The sequence below is a fragment of the Pelodiscus sinensis genome, chromosome 24 (genome assembly GCF_049634645.1).
Source record: "Pelodiscus sinensis isolate JC-2024 chromosome 24, ASM4963464v1, whole genome shotgun sequence".
Classification (NCBI taxonomy): Eukaryota; Metazoa; Chordata; order Testudines; family Trionychidae; genus Pelodiscus; species Pelodiscus sinensis.
In genome coordinates, this window is record NC_134734.1 from 22,671,230 (window position 1) to 22,691,746 (window position 20,517).

A 20,517-nucleotide genomic window follows, 5' to 3' on the forward strand; every position below is an offset into this window, starting at 1 on the left:
CACTGGCACGGAAGGAGTTAACTCGGGCAACTCCCGGCCCCTTTACTGGAGGTTTGCAGATGACCGGGCGCGGCTCCGAAGCAGGCAGCGCCCCAAAGAAAGGGAGTTGCCCCCCCCCAGCCAAGCAGCATCCCAGGGCCGGGCGGGGCCGATTCTCCCGGGACAAGCTGGAGCAGGCACCGGCTCCCAGACGCAGCCGCTCCCTGGGCGCGCCCGGCCCCACCCGGCCTTCTGAGCCCCGGCTCTCTGGGCAGGGGATGGCGGCACCCGGGCAGGGCGAGGGCCAAGGACCAGGACCGGCAGCTGCAGCACGGTGCCCAATGCGCCGGCAGCCCAAGGCCAGTTCGGCCCCAGCTCCGCCCTGCGGCTCTGGGAGCCCAGCGGCAGGAACCGCCCGAGTCCGCACCGAGGGGCCCGTCCCCCCAAGTCCAACAGGCAGCGAGGGCCCTGGGCCCGGGCGGCTCCCACGCCGGCAGCGGAGTCCATCCCACGCTAGGTGTCCTGGAGATGTCCGGCAGGGGGCGGGGGCGCTGGCCTGGGGGAGGGGGAGAGAGGAAAAGTGAAACAGGTAAGTGGGGGGCAGGATCTGCCCTCGCCCCCCAGAACCCGTGCGGCCGGCGCTCACCTGGAGGGCAGCAGCATGGCCTGGGGGCCGTAGGAGGGCACGGCCGACACCTCGGCCCCGGAGAGGAGGGGCCCGGTGGAGTCCGAGCGCAGGGGTGGCCTGGCAGGGCCTGGAGGCTGCGGAGAGACGTCGGCGCCAGTTACGGGGGGGCACCCCAAGGCTCCGCACAGGCCGAGCGAGCCTGACACCCCCCAGCAGCTGGGCCCTGCACACTCCTCGTTCCCTCCTGCAGCCTGGCACCCGCCGGGCCCCACCGCCGGACCCGCGCCCCCGTCACCGTCACCCCGCGTGGCGCCAGCCTGCGCTGAGGTTACCTGAGCGCCTGTCAGCACAGGGTCTGCGGGCAGCGGGCGCGTGGGGGGGGGCGGCCTGCCCCACAGCACGGCCTGGGCAGAGAGACCAGGGACAGTGAAACAGCAACAGCACCACGCTGCCAGCTGCCGAGGGGGGTCCGCAGAGACCCCTGGGGAGGAGCAGGCCCTGTCCGCCTCAGCTGCAGGGAGGGGCGCCAGGGCACGGCCAGAGGGCTGGAGAGAAACTCTCCCAGCCGGGGGGCAGCCCAGAGGGAGGGGGCGGCCGGCTGAGTGCTCGGCTGGGCCGCCCGTCGGGCCCATGGCTGCAGCAGCTCTGGGTGGCACCCAGACCCCGCAGCCTGGGACACAGCAAGCGTGGCCGTGGGGCTGCCCCACACATGGGGGCTGGAGAAGAGACTTCCCAGCAACGGGGGAACCCTCAGGCCTGGGGGCAGATGCATACTCAGGCCCTGCCCCCCACAGCCCAGTGCCCTGGGGGGGGGGGGGCGTGGGGACAGACGCCATGTGAGGCCATGCACAGGACAGGCATGCAGCAGTGGGGTGGGGGGGGGGGGTCAGGCAGCCGCTGCCCAGGGCTGTGTCCGCGCCCGCCGGGGCCCAAGGACGTTACCTGGGATCCCCTAGGAACCGGGTCAGGCGGGAGCGGCTTGGAGGGCGGGTCGGGCCGGGCCGAGCCGTGGGGAGCAGGCTGCAGAAAGAGGAGACAGCGACAGCCGGGGGGGGGGGGGGGAGATGGGGGGGGAGAGAGAGAGGGGTGGGGGGGTAATGGGTGAGGGGGAGAGAGGGAGGGGGAGTCGTGGGGGCGGTGAGAGAGGGAGGGGGGCAGTGCGAGGGAGGGGCCGGAGCCATGCAGGCAGGGGTCAGTCGGAGGCCATGCAGCATGCAGACATGCCCCCCACACCCCACAGGCCTGGCTCCCAAGGGGCCACCTCAGAGCCAGCCGCCGTGCCAGGCTGCTCCCTGGCCGGACTCTTCTTCTGGGGGGCCCACGGCGGCTTCTGGCCCGGCTGCTCCCCGGGGGGCCAATCTCCTCCCCCTCCATGGGGCTGGCCCAGGGCTCCATCGGACCCAGCCCAGAGGCCCCCACGGCCCACGCCCCATGGTGCACGGGCATGGGGCGGGGTCTGCTGCCTGGACCAGACAGAGCCAGTGAGCTACCCCCCCCCCAGACACCCCCAGCTGCCCCATACGGGCACCAGAGCCAGCACCCTGGTGCTCCGCCCGGCCTGGACTCGCCTCACTGACACCAGGGGAAAGTGAAGAGGCACCAAGGTTACAATCCCAGCTCCACACCCCGACCCCTCCCGGCCCGGCCCAGGGTGTGACGGGGGACACAGGGTCACCCCACTGCCCGGCCCAGGGTCACCCCGCTGCCCGGCCCAGGGTGTGACGGGTGACACAGGGTCACCCCGCTGCCCGGCCCAGGGTCACCCCGCTGCCCGGCCCAGGGTGTGATGGGTGACACAGGGTCACCCCGCTGTCCGGCCCAGGGTGTGACGGGTGACACAGGGTCACCCCGCTGTCCGGCCCAGGGTGTGACGGGTGACACAGGGTCACCCCGCTGCCCGGCCCAGGGTCACCCCGCTGCCCGGCCCAGGGTGTGATGGGTGACACAGGGTCACCCCACTGCCCGGCCCAGGGTGTGACGGGTGACACAGGGTCACCCCGCTGCCCGGCCCAACCCAGCCCAGCCTCCAAGGGCGGCCCGTGACTATGGGCGGACTTGGCCATCACCAAGGGCGCCACCTTGGACGGGGAGCCCGGGCGCCCAATGACATCGGTCCATTGATGGCCGTGCAGGTGGGGGCACTGAGCACGCGTTCTGCCTGGGGCACCAGCTGCCGCAGCCCGCCCCAGTGCGCTCCTCCCGGCCCAGGGGCGCCCGCTGCCTGGCCTGAACCAGGGGCACCCCACTGCCCAGCCCGGCCCAGGGTGTGACGGGGGACACAGGGTCACCCCACTGCCCGGCCCAGGGTATGACGGGGGACACAGGGTCACCCCACCGCCCGGCCCAGGGTGTGACGGGGGACACAGGGGCACCCCACCGCCCGGCCCAGGGTATGACGGGGGACACAGGGTCACCCCACTGCCCGGCCCAGGGTGTGACGGGGGACACAGGGGCACCCCACCGCCCGGCCCAGGGTGTGACGGGGGACACAGGGGCACCCCTCCGCCCGGCCCAGGGTGTGACGGGGGACACAGGGGCACCCCACCGCCCGGCCCAGGGTGTGACGGGGGACACAGGGGCACCCCGCTGCCTGGCCCAGGGTGTGACGGGGGACACAGGGTCACCCCGCTGCCCGGCCCAGGGTGTGATGGGTGACACAGGGTCACCCCACTGCCCGGCCCAGGGTGTGACGGGTGACACAGGGTCACCCCACTGCCCGCCCCAGGGTGTGATGGGTGACACAGGGTCACCCCACTGCCCGGCCCAGGGTGTGACGGGTGACACAGGGGCACCCCACTGCCCGCCCCAGGGTGTGATGGGTGACACAGGGTCACCCCACTGCCCGCCCCAGGGTGTGACGGGTGACACAGGGGCACCCCGCTGCCCGGCCCAACCCAGCCCAGCCTCCAAGGGCGGCCCGTGACTATGGGCGGACTTGGCCATCACCAAGGGCGCCACCTTGGACGGGGAGCCCGGGCGCCCAATGACATCGGTCCATTGATGGCCGTGCAGGTGGGGGCACTGAGCACGCGTTCTGCCTGGGGCACCAGCTGCCGCAGCCCGCCCCAGTGCGCTCCTCCCGGCCCAGGGGCGCCCGCTGCCTGGCCTGAACCAGGGGCACCCCACTGCCCAGCCCGGCCCAGGGTGTGACGGGGGACACAGGGTCACCCCACCGCCCGGCCCAGGGTATGACGGGGGACACAGGGTCACCCCACCGCCCGGCCCAGGGTGTGACGGGGGACACAGGGTCACCCCACCGCCCGGCCCAGGGTGTGACGGGGGACACAGGGTCACCCCACCGCCCGGCCCAGGGTATGACGGGGGACACAGGGTCACCCCACCGCCCGGCCCAGGGTGTGACGGGGGACACAGGGTCACCCCACCGCCCGGCCCAGGGTGTGACGGGGGACACAGGGGCACCCCACCGCCCGGCCCAGGGTGTGACGGGGGACACAGGGGCACCCCACCGCCCGGCCCAGGGTGTGACGGGGGACACAGGGGCACCCCACTGCCCGGCCCAGGGTGTGACGGGGGACACAGGGTCACCCCACTGCCCGCCCCAGGGTGTGACGGGGGACACAGGGTCACCCCACTGCCCGCCCCAGGGTGTGACGGGGGACACAGGGTCACCCCGCTGCCCAGCCCAGGGTGTGACGGGGGACACAGGGGCACCCCACTGGCCGGCCCAGGGTGTGACGGGGGACACAGGGTCACCCCGCTGCCCAGCCCAGGGTGTGACGGGGGACACAGGGTCACCCCGCTGCCCAGCCCAGGGTGTGACGGGGGACACAGGGGCACCCCGCTGCCCGGCCCAGGGTGTGACGGGGGACACAGGGGCACCCCGCTGCCCGGCCCAGGGTGTGACGGGGGACACAGGGTCACCCCGCTGCCCAGCCCAGGGTGTGACGGGGGACACAGGGTCACCCCACTGCCCGGCCCAGGGTGTGACGGGGGACACAGGGGCACCCCGCCACCCAGCCCAGCCGCACGCCCGGCACACAGCGGCTCTGGCAGGGGCGCCCGCTGCCTGGGGAGACCTCACCCGATACACATGGGCAGCGAACGCGGCAGGACTCAGTCCAGCTCAATCTGGGGAGTTAAACCTGCCGCCCCCTAACTGCCCAGGGAGCCCCCCCCTCCCTCCCGCTCCTCTGAGCGCCTCCCCAGCTGAGATCCTGCCCCCCAAACATGTCGCCCATGACAACGGGGCCCCACCCCCAGCAATGACCTAAGGCCCCAGGGGTAGGCAGCGGGGCCCCAGGCAGGATAGGGCGGCCCCCAGGAGAGGGCAGTCCCCAGGAGGCCCCAGGCAGGGAGGAGAGGTTCCCAGGAGGGGTGGGGCGGGTGGCAGGGCGGTCCCCAGGACGGGGCAGTACCCAGGAGGGGGCGGGCGGCAGGGACCCAGGAGGGGGTGGGCAGCGGGGCCCCAGGCAGGGAGGGGCGGTCCCCAGGAGGGGTGGGGCGGGTGGCAGGGCCCCAGGAGGGGGCGGGGCGGTCCCCAGGAGGGGGCGGGGCGGTCCCCAGGAGGGGGTGGGCAGCGGGGCCCCAGGCAGGGAGGGGCGGTCCCCAGGAGGGGTGGGGCGGGTGGCAGGGCCCCAGGAGGGGGCGGGGCGGTCCCCAGGAGGGGGCGGGGCGGGTGGCAGGGCCCCAGGAGGGGGCGGGGCGGGTGGCAGGGCCCCAGGAGGGGGCGGGGCGGTCCCCAGGAGGGGTGGGGAAGGTGGCGATCCCCAGGAGGGGGCGGGGCGGGTGGCAGGGCCCCAGGAGGGGGCGGGCAGTGCTGGCGTTGCCCTGGCACTCACCTTACTGGTGGGCATCATCTGCAGCTCTGTGCTCTGGGGTCGTGGGGGCCGCGGGGGTCCGGGCTGGGGCCGGTCTGAGCCTCGTGGCTCCGTCTGGGAGATCCTGGGGAGGAAATGTGGCTCAGACACCCCCCGGGTTAACCCTCCTGCTGCCAGACTCCTGCCAGGAGCCACAGGAAGCCGAGGGGGCACATGGAGGGCGCAAGTCAGGATGCCCGGGGGGAGTTCCCAGCTGCAGGGGGCGGGGATGCCGGCATCTCGGGACAGGCCGTGTGGGGAGGGTCCTGGACCGGCCCCTCTCCGGTACCCGGCCTGTGCGCCCCCAGTTCCCCAGCCGGGAGCAGGCAGGGCCCCAGGAGAGCAGCCCAGCATCTCACCGGGCCACGGGCCAGCTGCCCCCCAGCACGGCGGGCCCATAGCGACCAGACGCCCCTGGAGTGGGGGGCAGACACTGCCCAGTGATCAGCAACCCAGCCCCGAGGAGGGAATCCCCCTTCGGAGCCGGGGGACAGGGTGGCTGGCTTCTCGGGGGAGGGGGGCCCCTCTGGACAAATGACTCCGATCTCCCCCCTCCCCCCTGAAAGGGCAGATTCCGGGGATCTGTGAATTCTGCCGTGGGGGGGGGGAGAAGAGGGAGCTCGGGGTTCCAGGTCGGGCCCTGCTGTGGGGGGAGCTCACAGGCCAAGCAGAGCCTAAGGAAGGGGAGCACAGCAGGGCCGGCAGTGGTGGGGGGTGGGTGCAGGCCCAGGGAGCAGGGCCAAGGGAGGGGGCACAGTGGGGCCGGCAGTGATGGGGGGGGTGGGCGCAGACCTGGCGAGAGGCAAAGGGAGAGGGCCGGGGAGGGGCGCGGGGGGCCGGCAGTGGCAGGGGGCGGGCGGCAAAGGGAGCGGGGCCGGGGAGGGGCGCGGGGGGCCAGCAGTGGCGGGCGGCGGGCGGCAAAGGGAGCGGGGCCGGGGAGGGGCGCGGGGGGCCGGCAGTGGCGGGGGGCGGGCGGCAAAGGGAGCGGGGCCGGGGAGGGGCGCGGGAGGCCGGCAGTGGCGGGGGGCGGGCGGCTAAGGGAGAGGGCCGGGGAGGGGCGCGGGAGGCCGGCAGTGGCGGGGGGCGGGCGGCTAAGGGAGAGGGCCGGGGAGGGGCGCGGGAGGCCGGCAGTGGCGGGGGGCGGGCGGCTAAGGGAGAGGGCCGGGGAGGGGCGCGGGGGGCCGGCAGCGGCGGGGGGCGGGCGGCTAAGGGAGAGGGCCGGGGAGGGGCGCGGGGGGCCGGCAGCGGCGGGGGGCGGGCGGCTAAGGGAGAGGGCCGGGGAGGGGCGCGGGGGGCCAGCAGCGGCGGGGGGCGGGCGGCTAAGGGAGAGGGCCGGGGAGGGGCGCGGGGGGCCGGCAGCGGCGGGGGGCGGGCGGCTAAGGGAGAGGGCCGGGGAGAGGCGCGGGGGGCCGGCAGCGGCGGGGGGCGGGCGGCTAAGGGAGAGGGCCGGGGAGGGGCGCGGGGGGCCGGCAGCAGCGGGGGGCGGGCGGCTAAGGGAGAGGGCCGGGGAGAGGCGCGGGGGGCCGGCAGCGGCGGGGGGCGGGCGGCTAAGGGAGAGGGCCGGGGAGGGGCGCGGGGGGCCGGCAGCGGCGGGGGGCGGGCGGCTAAGGGAGAGGGCCGGGGAGGGGCGCGGGGCGGGCGGCTAAGGGAGAGGGCCGGGGAGGGGCGCGGGGGGCCGGCAGTGGCGGGGGGCGGGCGGCTAAGGGAGAGGGCCGGAGAGGGGCGCGGGGGGCCGGCAGTGGCGGGGGGCGGGCGGCTAAGGGAGAGGGCCGGGGAGAGGCGCGGGGGGCCGGCAGTGGCGGGGGGCGGGCGGCTAAGGGAGAGGGCCGGGGAGGGGCGCGGGGGGCCGGCAGTGGCGGGGGGCGGGCGGCTAAGGGAGAGGGCCGGGGAGGGGCGCGGGGGGCCGGCAGTGGCGGGGGGCGGGCGGCTAAGGGAGAGGGCCGGGGAGGGGCGCGGGGGGCCGGCAGTGGCGGGGGGCGGGCGGCTAAGGGAGAGGGCCGGGGAGGGGCGCGGGGGGCCGGCAGTGGCGGGGGGCGGGCGGCTAAGGGAGAGGGCCGGGGAGGGGCGCGGGGGGCCGGCAGTGGCGGGGGGCGGGCGGCAAAGGGAGAGGGCCGGGGAGGGGCGCGGGGGGCCGGCAGTGGCGGGGGGCGGGCGGCAAAGGGAGAGGGCCGGGGAGGGGCACGGGGGCCGGCAGTGGCGGGGGGCGGGCGGCAAAGGGAGAGGGCCGGGGAGGGGCGCGGGGGGCCGGCAGTGGCGGGGGGCGGGTACCTGTACTGGCAGCCGGTGCCCTTGCCGAGGCGGCAGAGGCGGCAGGGCAGGCCGCCCCGCTTGGCGTAGCAGCCCCACACGCCGAGGGCCAGGAGCACGGCCAGGAGCAGCAGGGTGACGGGCAGGAGGGCGCTGCCCCCTGGCAGGAGAAAGGCCCGTTAGTTCCCCGGCAGCCCGGCGCACAAAGGCCCTTTCTTCCCTCACCCACGTGGTCGGGCGGCGCCGGCGCTGCCCAGCGGCCCTCCGGGGCCCGGCCCCTCACCTTGCTCCAGGGCCCGCACGGGGCCACTGTCCTCGCTGCCCCCAAGTCCGCGGCTGGCGCAGGTGGGGGGGGCCCAGCCCTCCTCGCAGTGGCAGTGCCCCTTGTTGTTGCAGACCTGGGGGGGGGGGGGACACACAGAACCTCAGGGGGGGTCTCGGCACACGCCCGGCAGCCCCCCGCCCCCTCTGCCCCACTCACCCCGTGCCCGTGGCACTTGGTCCCACAGGCCTGGCCCCCCAGCTCGGAGACGTCCCGGCACTGCCCGCCACGGCACGCCTGCCAGAGAGACGGGGTCAAGGGGGAGTGTGGGTCCCTGGCCCCCGAACCCAGCGCAGCCGCTCCTCCCCCCAGGCCCCCAGCTCACCTTCCCGGAGCCACAGGCTGTGCCCGGCATCGCCACAGCCAGGTCGCTCACATCCTCGCTGGGGGGCGGGGGGGTCCTGCGGCAGCCGGGCGCCCCCCCCATCCTCCAGCGCGCCCTGGGCACCGCCCCCCTGGCACTGCAGCCTCCCGCAGGCGCTGTCCCTGCACAGGCAGAGGGGTCAGGAGGAGGGACAGACAGACGGGGGGGGGGGGGGGGAGACAGACGGGCAGCACCGGGGCCACTCACCGCTGGGCACAGGGGGCGTAGCTGCCGTTGGGGTGCTGCCCACAGTGTCCCTGCGCGTCCCCCCTGGCGTTCAGGGCGGCCAGGCAGGCGTCAGAAACGGGGCCCGAGTCTGCGTGGACAGAGAACCGTGAGCCCCCAGCTCCGCACCCCCAGATATCGGCCTCCCAGCCCTCTTCCTGGGCCCCCTAGCACCCATATCCACCCCCCCAGGTATCAGCCCCACTGCGTCCCCATCCCCCTTACCAGGGCCACCCAGTACCACCCCCCCGATATCAGCCCCACTGCGTCCCCATCCCCTCTTACCTGGGCCCCCCCGATATCAGCCCCACTGCATCCCCATTCCCCTTACCAGGGCCGCCCAGTACCACCCCCCCGATATCAGCCCCACTGCGTCCCCATCCCCTCTTACCTGGGCCCCCCCGATATCAGCCCCACTGCATCCCCATTCCCCTTACCAGGGCCGCCCAGTACCACCCCCCCCCCGATATCAGCCCCACTGCGTCCCCATCCCCTCTTACCTGGGCCCCCCCGATATCAGCACCACTACATCCCCAACCCCACTTGCCTGGGCCCCCCAGCTTCTGAGCCCCCCTGCGGTGCTGAATGTCAGCACTGCCACCACTCCGCACCCCCCAAACATCAGCCCCATGGCATCCCCTTGTCCCCCTTACCTGGGCCCCCCAGCCCCGCACCCCCGAGATATCAGCCCCACTGTGTCCCCATCCCCCCCTTACCTGGGCCCCACAGCTCCTGGCACTGGCCCTGGTAGGTGGGGCAGGTGCCGCCGTAGCAGTAGGCCTGGCCCCCGGCGCAGGGCTGTCCGTCCTGCAGGTGCACGTTGGGGGGGCAGCGGGGGGAGAGCCCGTCGCAGAACTCCGGGAGGTCGCATTCGCCGCGGGCCTGGCGGCACACGGAGCCGGCCTGGCGCAGCTGGGCAGCAGAGTCAGAGCGGGGCAGGGGAACGGGGGGGGGCTCGGCCGCGCTCCTGGGGCATCGAAGGGCCCCGAGAGCTTGTGCCAACGCTGGGGGCCCAGTGCCGCCCGGGGGATCCGGGCCCCCCGGCAGAAACGCCAGCTGGCCCCGGGCCCGGTTCGTCCTCTGGGACGGAGCCACCAGGCGACCGAACCCCGGATCTGCCCCTGCTCCGGGGCTGCAGGTCTGCCCAGCCGCAAGCGCCGGCTGCCGGGGCTCCCAGGCCCCCCTGTGCCCCCTCTGCCGCCACGACTCCCCGAGGGGCCCAACCCGGCCCTTCCCCCGCCTCTTCATACCAACGGGCCGGCACCGCAGAGCGCTAACGAGCAGGGGCTGCGGGTGGGGAGTGGGGGCGCTGGGGGGCGGGGCTGGGCTGGTAGGGGCTGCAGGGAGGGAGCGAGGGGCCCTGGCGGGGCTGGGGGGGCAGGGCCGGGGGGGAGGGAAGGGGCAGGGAGGGCCAGGGCCGGAGGGCAGGAGCAAGGGGCCCTGGTGGGGCCGGGGGAGGGGCGGGGCTGGGGGGCGGGGGCAAAGGGCCCTGGCGGGGCTGAGGGGGTCGGGGCTGGGGCGGGAGTGAGGGGCCCTGGGGGGCGGGGCCGGGCCGGGGTAGGAGCGAGGGGCCCCGGGGGGCGGGGCCAAGGGCGGGGCGGGAGCGAGGGGCCCCGGGGGGCGGGGCCGGGGGAGGGGCGGGAGTGAGGGGCCCTGGGGGGCGGGGCCAGGGGAGGGGCGGGAGCGAAAGGCCCTGGCGGGGCGGGGCGGGGCCAGGGCGGGAGCGAGGGGCCCTGGGGGGCGGGGCCAGGGGAGGGGCGGGAGCGAGGGGCCCTGGGGGGCGGGGCCAGGGGAGGGGCGGGAGCGAGGGGCCCCGGGGGGCGCTCACCTTGCAGTGCTGGCAGCAGGCGTCGCCCGCGGCGCACTCGGCTCCGGGCACCAGGCGGCAGGTGCCGGCGTCGCAGCAGGGGTCGGTGCACTCCTGTGGGGCGCAGGGGCCGGTGAGGGGGGCCGGGGGCGCAGACCCCCCACTCCCACCCCGCCCGGCCCCTCCCTACCTCGGGGAAGCCGCAGTCACACGCCTCGCCCCTCTCCAGCAGGCGGTTCCCGCAGTGCGGGCGCCCGGCCAGGCTCTCCGGCTCCGGCACGTTGAAGAGGCACCAGGCCCAGTCCCGGCGCAGGCTCCGCGCCACGTCCTGCCGGCTGCAGTTGCTGAAGCTCAGACCGGGCATGAGCCTGCGGGGAAGAGCTGGTGAGGGGGGCGCCGGAGGGCAGGGCCGGGGACCGCCCGGGGGGCCCCCCGACTCACTCTGTGGGGGGCGCCGGAGGGCAGGGCCGGGGCCCGCCCGGGGGCCCCCCGACTCACTCTGTGGGGGGCGCCGGAGGGCAGGGCCGGGGACCGCCCGGGGGGCCCCCCGACTCACTCTGTGGGGGGCGCCGGAGGGCAGGGCCGGGGCCCGCCCGGGGGCCCCCCGACTCACTCTGTGGGGGGCGCCATGATGCAGCTCCTCTCCTGGTAGAGGCCGACGCAGCCGCACTGGCGCTCGGGGCCGTCGTGGCCCATGCCCAGGTTGTGGCCCAGCTGGTGAGCCACGGAGGAGGCCACGACCAGGACGCTGACGGAGTGATCCTGCGGGGAGAGGCGGGTCAGAGCAGGGGGGCGGGGCGGGGGGCGGGGCTAGGGGCGGTACTGACCATGCTGACGCCGCCGGACCGCGCTGCCGAGCACATGGAGGCCTGGGTCGCCATCCCCACCTCCGCCCCCTCCAGCCGGAGCCCCCTGCAAGAGAGGGGGAGCGTTAGGGGCCCGGCGCCAGCCGCCAGCCCCCCCAACCCGGCCCCCACTCACGTCAGCAGCTGGGCGTTGTCGTGCGGGAGCCGGGGCAGCAGATCCTTCTGCCGCCACGTCAGGAAGCGCTCCAGCGTGGCCCGGGCGCTGGGCCCCACGGCGAAGGGGTCCCCCTGGTTCCACACCTCCACTGCCAGCAGCGCCACGCGGAGGCCCAGGGGCTGATAGAACTGGGGGCAAAGTGGGGTTAGCGCCGCCACGAACCTGAGCCGCCGTGGCCAGCTTGGAGCCTGGCCCCGCAGACAAAAGCAGGTGCCACCCGTCACTGATGCAGTGAGCCAGGGCTGGGCTGGTGGGGGCTGTGGGGCAGGGGTGAGGGGCCCCGGCAGGTGTGTGGGGGTGCTAGCCTGGGGGGAGCTCAGGGCTGGACTGGCAGAGGATGAGGGGCACCAGCATGGTGGGGGGCAGGGCTGGGCTGGCAGGGGCTGTGGGTCGGGATGAGGGGCACCGGCAGGGCGGGGACAGGGCCGGGCCGGGCTGTGGGTCAGGATGAGGGGCACCAGCAGGGCGGGGGGCAGGGGCAGGCTGGCAGGAGCTGCAGGTCGAGATGAGGGGTACCGGCAGGGCAGGGGGGGGCGGGCAGGGCCAGGCTGGCAGGGGCTCTGGGTCAGGATGAGAGGTACGGGCAGAGCGGGGGGGGGGGGGCAGGGCCAGGCTGGCAGGGGTGCTGGGTCAGGAAGAGAGGTACGGGCAGAGCGGGGGGGGGGGGGGGTAGGGCCGGGCTGGCAGGGGCGCTGGGTCGGGATGAGAGGTACGGGCAGAGCGGGGGGGGGGTAGGGCCGGGCTGGCAGGGGTGCTGGGTCAGGATGAGAGGTACGGGCAGAGCGGGGGGGGGGGTAGGGCCGGGCTGGCAGGGGTGCTGGGTCAGGATGAGAGGTATGGGCAGGGCAGGGCCAGGCTGGCAGGGGCTCTGGGTCAGGAAGAGAGGTACGGGCAGGGCGGGGGGGGCAGGCAGGGCCAGGCTGGCAGGGGTGCTGGGTCGGGATGAGAGGTACGGGCAGTGCGGGGGGGGGCGGGCAGGGCCAGGCTGGCAGGGGCGCTGGGTCGGGATGAGAGGTACGGGCAGTGCGGGGGGGGGGGGCGGGCAGGGCCAGGCTGGCAGGGGCGCTGGGTCGGGATGAGAGGTACGGGCAGTGCGGGGGGGGGGGCGGGCAGGGCCAGGCTGGCAGGGGCGCTGGGTCGGGATGAGAGGTACGGGCAGTGCGGGGGGGGGGGCGGGCAGGGCCAGGCTGGCAGGGGCGCTGGGTCGTGATGAGAGGTACGGGCAGGGCTGGGGGGGGTGGGCAGGGCCAGGCTGGCAGGGGCGCTGGGTCGGGATGAGAGGTACGGGCAGTGCGGGGGGGGGGCGGGCAGGGCCAGGCTGGCAGGGGCGCTGGGTCGTGATGAGAGGTACGGGCAGGGCTGGGGGGGGTGGGCAGGGCCAGGCTGGCAGGGGCGCTGGGTCGGGATGAGAGGTACGGGCAGGGCTGGGGGGGGTGGGCAGGGCCAGGCTGGCAGGGGCGCTGGGTCGGGATGAGAGGTACGGGCAGTGCGGGGGGGGGGCGGGCAGGGCCAGGCTGGCAGGGGCGCTGGGTCGGGATGAGAGGTACGGGCAGGGCTGGGGGGGGTGGGCAGGGCCAGGCTGGCAGGGGCGCTGGGTCGGGATGAGAGGTACGGGCAGTGCGGGGGGGGGGCGGGCAGGGCCAGGCTGGCAGGGGCGCTGGGTCGTGATGAGAGGTACGGGCAGGGCTGGGGGGGGTGGGCAGGGCCAGGCTGGCAGGGGCGCTGGGTCGGGATGAGAGGTACGGGCAGTGCGGGGGGGGGCGGGCAGGGCCAGGCTGGCAGGGGCGCTGGGTCGGGATGAGAGGTACGGGCAGGGCTGGGGGGGGTGGGCAGGGCCAGGCTGGCAGGGGTGCTGGGTCAGGATGAGGGGCACCGGCAGGGCTGGGGGGGCAGGCTGGGGGTGAGGGGTGTCCCTGGGGCCGGAAGGGACTCACCGTGTCCACCTGGTTGATGATCTCCAGCACTCGGGTGCGGATCCGTTCCAGGTGGGGGTACCTGCGGAACTGCAGGGGAGACGCGGCGTCAGGGGCCCTGTGATGGGGGGGGGGGGCTGTCTGTCTTGTACCCAGGGATCGATTCCCGAGGACTCACCCCACACCCGGATTGGCCCAGACACCGCGCCCCAGCCTGAGCAGATAAGGAGACAGCCGCGGGGAGAGAGGCGGGGACGGCCACCCGGCCGGGGCAAGGTCGGGGCGCCGGCTGGGCTGGGGGCGTGAGGGTGGCTTGCCCGAGAAGGGGTGAAGGACCAAGGCTCTGCGCTGGCTCCTGTAACATCGACCCTGGGCTGCACCACGGCCCTGAGAACCAATAAAACCTGCTCCACTGGCCGGCTGAGTCCCCTCTGGCTACGGACGGGCAGGGTCGGGGGCTCCCCGACGTGTCGTCACAGGCCCGGAGCCCCCCCCCCCGCCCCGCCGGGGGTCACCAACCTCCGCGTAGTCCACCACCATCACCAGCTCCACGAACGGCTGCTCGGGGGCCACGTCCCGCTTGCCCTGGGGAGAAGGGGGCGAATGGGTGGACACGAGAACAAGGACCGGCACTGGGGGGTGATGGGGGCCCCTTGGGAGCTGCTCCCCCACCCCAGACACACGGAGCCCCCCCCTCCTCTCCCCCACCTACCCTGCGTGGCTCCGGCCGCGTGGGGCTGGAGGGGCCCGGCGGCACGGCACGGGGCCTGTAGGCCCGGTGCCTCCCGGGGGGCCCCTGGGGGTCGGGTTCCAGGCCGTAGCTCCTGTTCTCCGAGGCCACGAGGAGACCACTAGGAGAGGAGGGGAGAAGGGGCGTCAGCAGGGACGAGGTTCGAGGCCCAGGGCGGGGGGGCCGACCAAACCCAGGGGAGCTCTTCATAAAACCCACCGAGGCGACCCCTCCCCCCCTTCCTTGGCCAGGGCACCGCCCCCCCCCGGCCCTCTTAGCCCCAGACTTCAGCCCCCAGCCCGGAGCTGCCCCACCTGAGGCCGGCGCAGGTGCAGATGCTGGCCCAGGAGCCAGGGTACCCCCAGATGTGGCCCCGGTAGCAGCAGCTTCCCTGCAGCGGAGAGAAGTTGAGTTTAGGTGCAGCTCCGAGCAGGGCGCCCGCCGGGTCCTTGCCCCCCGCAGAGGGGAGGGGCCCCGGGCCAGAGTACTGGACCTGTCCCAACCCAACCGTGCCCGTGCCGGGTCCCCCGATGCTGCACCCCCGCGGCAGCAAGAGCCGACTCCGCCAGCCAGTAGAACGGGGGGGTCACTGCTCCTCCAGGACACAGCCCAGACGTGGCTACGGGAGTCAGGGCCAGGATGCCCCAGACCCCGTGAGATGGGTCCCTGGGCCCCTGGATTCCAGCCCCTCAGTCTGTCCCCTTCGTGGTTCCAGCCAAGACTGCCCCTCCCCCCACACTCACTTCTTTTGTTCCATCCCTTCCCTTAACCGGTAGGACGGGTTCGGTCCCTGTCATGGGGGCCTTCAAGATGCCCCCCGCTGGGCCGTGCTTACAGACAGAGGCCAGCAGGGGTCATCCACAGCAACCAGCAAGGTACTGACACCACAACACACAGGGCACTGCCTGGGGAAGCTCGCAGCACTCCTCCCCCTCTCCTGAGGCCTGCCTGCCACGGCCGGGGCTCTGCCATAAGATTCACCTGCTAGGACTTCCTGGGGAATTTCTAGGGTATTTGAAGGAGGACCCCCCCCCCAAAAAAAATACCCTTGTGTGCCTCAGTTTCCCCATATTCTGCATGGCTGGGGGAGGTGGGTTTGCTCCCAGAGCAGCTGGAGCCCTGCTGCTAGAGCCAGGGGGGTCATGGATAAAAACGGGCCCATGGCCAGCTGGCACAATTTTTCGGGGGTTGGGGGGTGCTGAGCTGTGCCCCCTGTGACGTGGTGGGGATGGCATTTGCTCTTGCAGTCCCTGTGTTCGCTCTGTTTTGTACCCGCTCTGGTTGCCTTGCTGTGCTGTGTGTGATTCTACTGTCCTGGAGTAACTGTGTGTGCGCGTGCCTCAGTTTCCCTGGGCACTGCAGCACTGTCTGGACGAGGAGGGGGACTCACCGTGGAAGTACGTTCAGTCTCTCACGTCCTGAGGACCAGGTGAGGGCAGATAACACCTTGGGCCCAGGAAACAGGACAAAGGGTAGGGGCGGCTTAGAGGGCTGGGACCAGTTGCTGGGGGTGTGAGCTCGTTTTTCCCCTGGCAGAGGGAGGGGGAGTCTAGCTGGCTTGGGGGGCCGGGCAGGGCCCTGGCTCAGGGCCCCCTTAGCCCCAAGATGAGCTGTCCTGGCTGCTCCTGGTGCCTGTCACACGTCAGTGCTACGCTGTGTCCCCGTGAACCAATAGACCTTCAGTTCTACCTGCCGCCTGAGAGTCCCCTCTGGCTGCAGAGGGGGGGCAGGGCTCAGGACTCCCCTTCCCAGGCGTGGAGCCAAAGGCCAGGGCCTGGGAACACCCCAGCCCAGTGTAAGGAGGGGAAGCTGCCTGTAGGAGGCGGAGAAGGGGCCCGGGGGAGTCTCCCGAGACTGAGCGTGCGGCTCCGTGCCTACCTGGGGGCCAGCGGCCTGCGTGACCCGCGTGCCGTTGGGCAGGTAATAGACCAGCGCCGGGGTGCCCGGAGCCCCCTCCCTGCCGGAGACAGACAGACAGAATGAGCGCAAGGACCAGGGACAGGAGCAGGGGCCCTCCTGCCGCCAGACCATTGCCCCAGCCCCACCCAGAGCCGCACATGGGGCCCTGCCCCCACCGCCCCCCAGCTTCCTCCTGCCCTGAACCCCCAGCTCCCTCCAACACCCACAGGCCTCCACCCTGCCTGGAGCAACACAGGGGGGCTCTGGAATCCACCCTGCAGCGGCCTGCCCCCCCCACAGTCCTGTCGTCCCCCCCAGGTTGCTCGCAGGCGGGGGCCTGGCTGGGGAGATGGAGCCACAGGCCCTGTGCAGCTCAGACACTGGCCCCCCCAGGGGTGCCGAGGACACGCCCGGCCCCCCCACTCACCGGTTTTGCTCCAACTCCAGAACGAGCTGCTCCCCCTCCAGCTCCAGGGCGACCTGCAGCCGGGCTGGGAAGCCCCCCTAGGGAGACCGGGCAGCGGGTTACGGGCCCGCATGGCGCTGGACCACAGCCCGGGGGTCGCCTGCACCACCCCCAGGAATGGAACACGGGCCCGTCCCCATGCCAGCCCCCCGGGAGGGATCTCTGCAAGGGGGGCGGCTGGAGGGACCCACCAATCCAGAGCCTTTGCCCTTGCCCCATGGCTCAGCCCCCTGCATGGGGGGGGGGGAGCAGAGGGGCAGCAGCCCCCCGGCTCTCCCCGTGGCCCAGCCGGGGCTGTGGACTCTCCCCAGGCAGCAGCCGCCGGGTTCAGGCTGGGGTCCCCTCCCGGAGGGGCAGGAAGTGCCCCTCCCTCGGTAGCGCATTGTCCTGGGGGTGGGGTGTCGCAGGGGAGATCCCAGCCCCCGCCCGCCACACCCCTGCACTTCCTGCCCGGCGGGAGCCAAGCGGAAATGCCGGAGGGTCCCTGGCTGGGGGCCGGGCAAGGCCCTTCCGGGCGGGCGGGGACACAGGGCTGAGCTCACAGGGCTGGCCGGCTGGAAGGCACAGTGGCTCCCCCAGCGGAGGTTGCGGGGACCCCCCCGACACCCCAAGCCCCAGTGTGGGAGCCCCTCTGGGCAGCAGGGCCTGCTGGGGTGGGGGAGTTCCCGTCGGGCAGGGTGGCCTGACACACGGGGGGGAGCTGAAATGCAGGCGAGGGCCCGGCTGCGTGAGCCCTGCCCCCCCGCCAGCTGACCTGGGTCCTGGGGCGGGGGGAGTCGGGGGCAGTGTCAGATGGGGCGAGGGGGGCCGGGGGGGTTACCAGGGCTGCCTCTGCCGCGCTGCGTGTCCGGTTGCCCTCCAGGATACGGGGCGTCACGTGCCAAGAACTCCCCAGAGCCTCACGGAGCCGCCGGCAGCTGCCACCTGGCCGAGAACAGAGCCATTGCCACAGGCACCCCTCCGTCCCCAGCCCTGGCCCCCCCGTCCTGACCCACAGCACCGCCCCGCCCCCACCCAACCCCCTCCCCCCACCTCTGCCTGACCCCCGGCCCTGGAGGCCACGGCGCCCCTCTGCCTGCTGAGGGCCCTAGGCCGGGCAGACGCACTGAGGACGCCTGCGATCCGCACGCTGTGCTATTCCACAGCGGTGCCCCGGGAAGAACAGAGGCAGGGGGGGAGCCAGGACGCCCGGGTCCCTTTCCCGGCTCGGAGCCAGGCTCCGGATGCGGCCCGGTGAGGGTCTTTGCCTCTCCTCGCCGGCAGCGGGCCGAGCGCCCTCCCCGGGCAGGCGTTCAGAGCGGGGCTGCCGTTCCCGGCGCACACCCGCGCTCCGGCAGGGCTGCCCCGGGGGGCCCCCGTGCCGGCAGGGAGGTCTCCCCGGGGAACCCAGCCAGCCCTAGCCAATGAGGGCAGGAGAGCGGCTCCCCGCGCCCGACACCAACGCCTGGCGCTCCAGGGCACGGACAAAGCCTCAGCACCCGAGGCGTTAGCAGGGGAGTTAGGGGACTCGGCGGCTGTCTCCTGCCCGGACATGTCCCGGAGGCGGCGTGTGGGCCTCAGGGGTCCCGCGCCCAGGGAGCCTGGCCACGGCACGGCAGCCCCCTGGCACCATGGCCAGCAAGTTCACGCCCCGAGCCTTCTCCATCCCCAGCGGGTAGAAAGGCCAAGCCCCGTAGGCCCGGGCGGGGGGAGGCCCGGATGGATGCCGCCCGCTTTGCGAGTGTCCCTGCAGCTACTGCGGGGCAGGGCTGCTCTCCGGGAAGGGCCCATCCCTGCAAAGCTGCAACCGAAGCCAGCGACCCGGAGTCAAGCAGCCACCCCCTCCTGCCTCCCGGCCCCCGGCCACCCTCCCCAGGCCATGGGGCGAGGCCAGGACCATGGGGCAGCCAGCAGTGGGTGGAGAGGGAGCCCGTCCCACCCCGCTAGGAGACCCCCTGGGACGCAGTGGGGGGGCTGTCTACTTTCGCAGTCCTGTGTTCGCATTCAGCGCAAGTCTTATGGGGTTCCATGTAATCCTATTGTCCTATGCTGCTCTGCAGTGTGTGTGCGCGTGCCTCAGTTTCCCCAGGCCCTGCAGCAGGCGGGAGGCTGCGTGTGACTCACTGGGGAAGTACGTGCAGTCTCTCACCTCCTGAGCCCCAGGGGACAGCAGATAGCACCTTGGGCCTGGAAGGACAATGGGGGCGGCGGGGCTGCCTGGGGCCCGGAGTGTGGGTCCAAGGGCTAGGACGACTGAGCAGGCTGAGAGCAGGAAAAGGGGTGAGGGGCCCGTGAGCCCCCCCAACCCCCGAGAGGAATAAGGCTGCCTGCCCTGGCCCGTGTCGGTGCCCCTCCTGCGCCGCGTCCCTGTGCCCCAATAAACCTTCCGCTGCGGCCGGCTGAGTCACATCTGGCTGCGGACGGGGGTGCAGGGTCGGGGACCCCCCCACGTCATTACACCCCCCATCACTGTAATGTTGGGTCCTTGGGGGGCCCAATGGAGAGGAGCCCCTGAAGAAGGGCCACCCCCAACCCCAGGACAGAGCTTCCCCCTCCCCCCCCCCCCGACAGGAGGGAGACGCCATGCCCCATTGGGCTCTGCGGAGACACAGCCAGGGGGCCAGGCAGCAGAGGACACGGGGGGGGGGTGCTGGACATTCACCCCCTGGGCCCCGGAGCCAGCCCCATCGGCTGCCCTGCCAGCTCTCCATCTCCTGCCCAGGGAAATCCTCTCCCCGGGGACCTGTGAGGGCAAACGCTAGGGCGGAGAGGTGCCCCCCAGGCCTGGCAGAGTTACAGCAGAGTGCCCCATGGGCCTGCCCCCCAGTGCAGGGGCACCACGGCTCTGCCCCCCCGGGGGCTCTCCCCACTGCACACAGGTCTGCCCCCCCAGTGCAGGGGCACCACGGCTCTGCCCCCCCCCCGGGGCTCTCCCCACTGCACACAGGTCTGCCCCCCCAGTGCAGGGGCACCACGGCTCTGCCCCCCCCCCGGGGGCTCTCCCCACTGCACACAGGTCTGCCCCCCCAGTGCAGGGGCACCACGGCTCTGCCCCCCCCCCGGGGCTTTCCCCACTGCACACAGGTCTGCCCCCCCAGTGCAGGGGCACCACGGCTCTGCCCCCCCCCCCGGGGCTCTCCCCACTGCACACAGGTCTGCCCCCCAGTGCAGGGGCACCACGGCTCTGCCCCCCCGGGGGCTCTCCCCACTGCACACAGATCTGCCCCCAGCAGCGCAGGCCCTGGGCCAAGCCAGCCTGCCCCAACCCACTGGCGCAGGCTCTCTGCAAGCGCAGGCAAGCGGGGCTCCCGAGGGACCCCAGGGCTTTACCCCCAGCCCCATGGGGGGAGGGGGCAGAGCTGCTGCGGGGCTCCCAGCTCGGGGGTGCCAGGGCCCCAGGCTGGAACCCGCCCTCGTCAGACAGGAACAGCCAGTCCCCTGCCTCCCCCGCATGACAGCTCCCCACGGCCCAGCCGGCCCCGGGCCCTGCAGCTGGGGGGCCGGCGGGGCCAAGGGAGTCCCGGCGGGGCCGGGCCGGGGCAGCTGCTGCGCTGGGGACTCAGCCCAAGGCCCGGCGCAAACAGGGAAGTGAACCCGGCAGCGGCAGCGCCAGCTCCCAGCCCCTCCCCCACCAGGCTGCCCTGCCCGACCCCGGAGTCCGGGCCCCGGGCCCCCCGCCCGCAGCCGGCCGAGGACCCAGGCGCCCCCCGACGCAGCAGCCGGAGCGCGACGCCCCAGCCCGCTGCCCGCTGCCCGCTCTCACCTGCGCGCCGGGCGCCCCAGGCGGCTCCGCGCTCCTGCGGGGAACCGGGGAGCCCCGAGCCGCTGCCGCCCAGCGCCCACAGCAGCCCCAGCAGCAGCCGCAGCCCCATGGCAGGGCTCAGCCGCCGGCCCTGGCTCCTGGCGTGCGGGGCGCCGCGCTGCGGGGATCTCCCGGCCTCCGCCCGGGAGGCGGCTCCCGATCCGGCCGGGCCGCCCCCGCCCTGCCGGCGCATCGCACCCGGAGCCGGGCCGGGCCTGGCAGCGCCCGCTGCGCCGGGGTGGGGAACTTCCCGCCGGCCCCGGGTCCGGGCCCCCGCCCAGCGAGCTCCGCCCCCGCCTCCGGCCGGCCCCCTGCC

At 74.4% G+C, this 20,517-nt stretch overlaps 1 protein-coding gene across 1 annotated transcript; it reads right to left on the reverse strand.

Moving 5' to 3' along the window:
- Nucleotides 1–13: 13 nt before the first annotated feature.
- Nucleotides 14–20,447, reverse strand: ADAM15 (ADAM metallopeptidase domain 15). Its single transcript, XM_075907532.1, is given in 25 exon segments — nt 14–535; nt 626–741; nt 940–1,011; nt 1,550–1,627; nt 5,407–5,509; nt 7,693–7,831; nt 7,955–8,069; nt 8,153–8,230; nt 8,319–8,417; nt 8,419–8,479; nt 8,565–8,673; nt 9,299–9,494; nt 10,411–10,503; nt 10,580–10,757; nt 11,003–11,151; nt 11,217–11,301; nt 11,371–11,540; nt 13,347–13,415; nt 13,845–13,910; nt 14,038–14,176; nt 14,370–14,446; nt 15,934–16,012; nt 16,382–16,458; nt 17,241–17,344; nt 20,163–20,447. Coding segments are annotated over 25 exon segments (2,727 nt in total). The 5' UTR covers nt 20,395–20,447; the 3' UTR covers nt 14–492.
- Nucleotides 20,448–20,517: the final 70 nt, after the last annotated feature.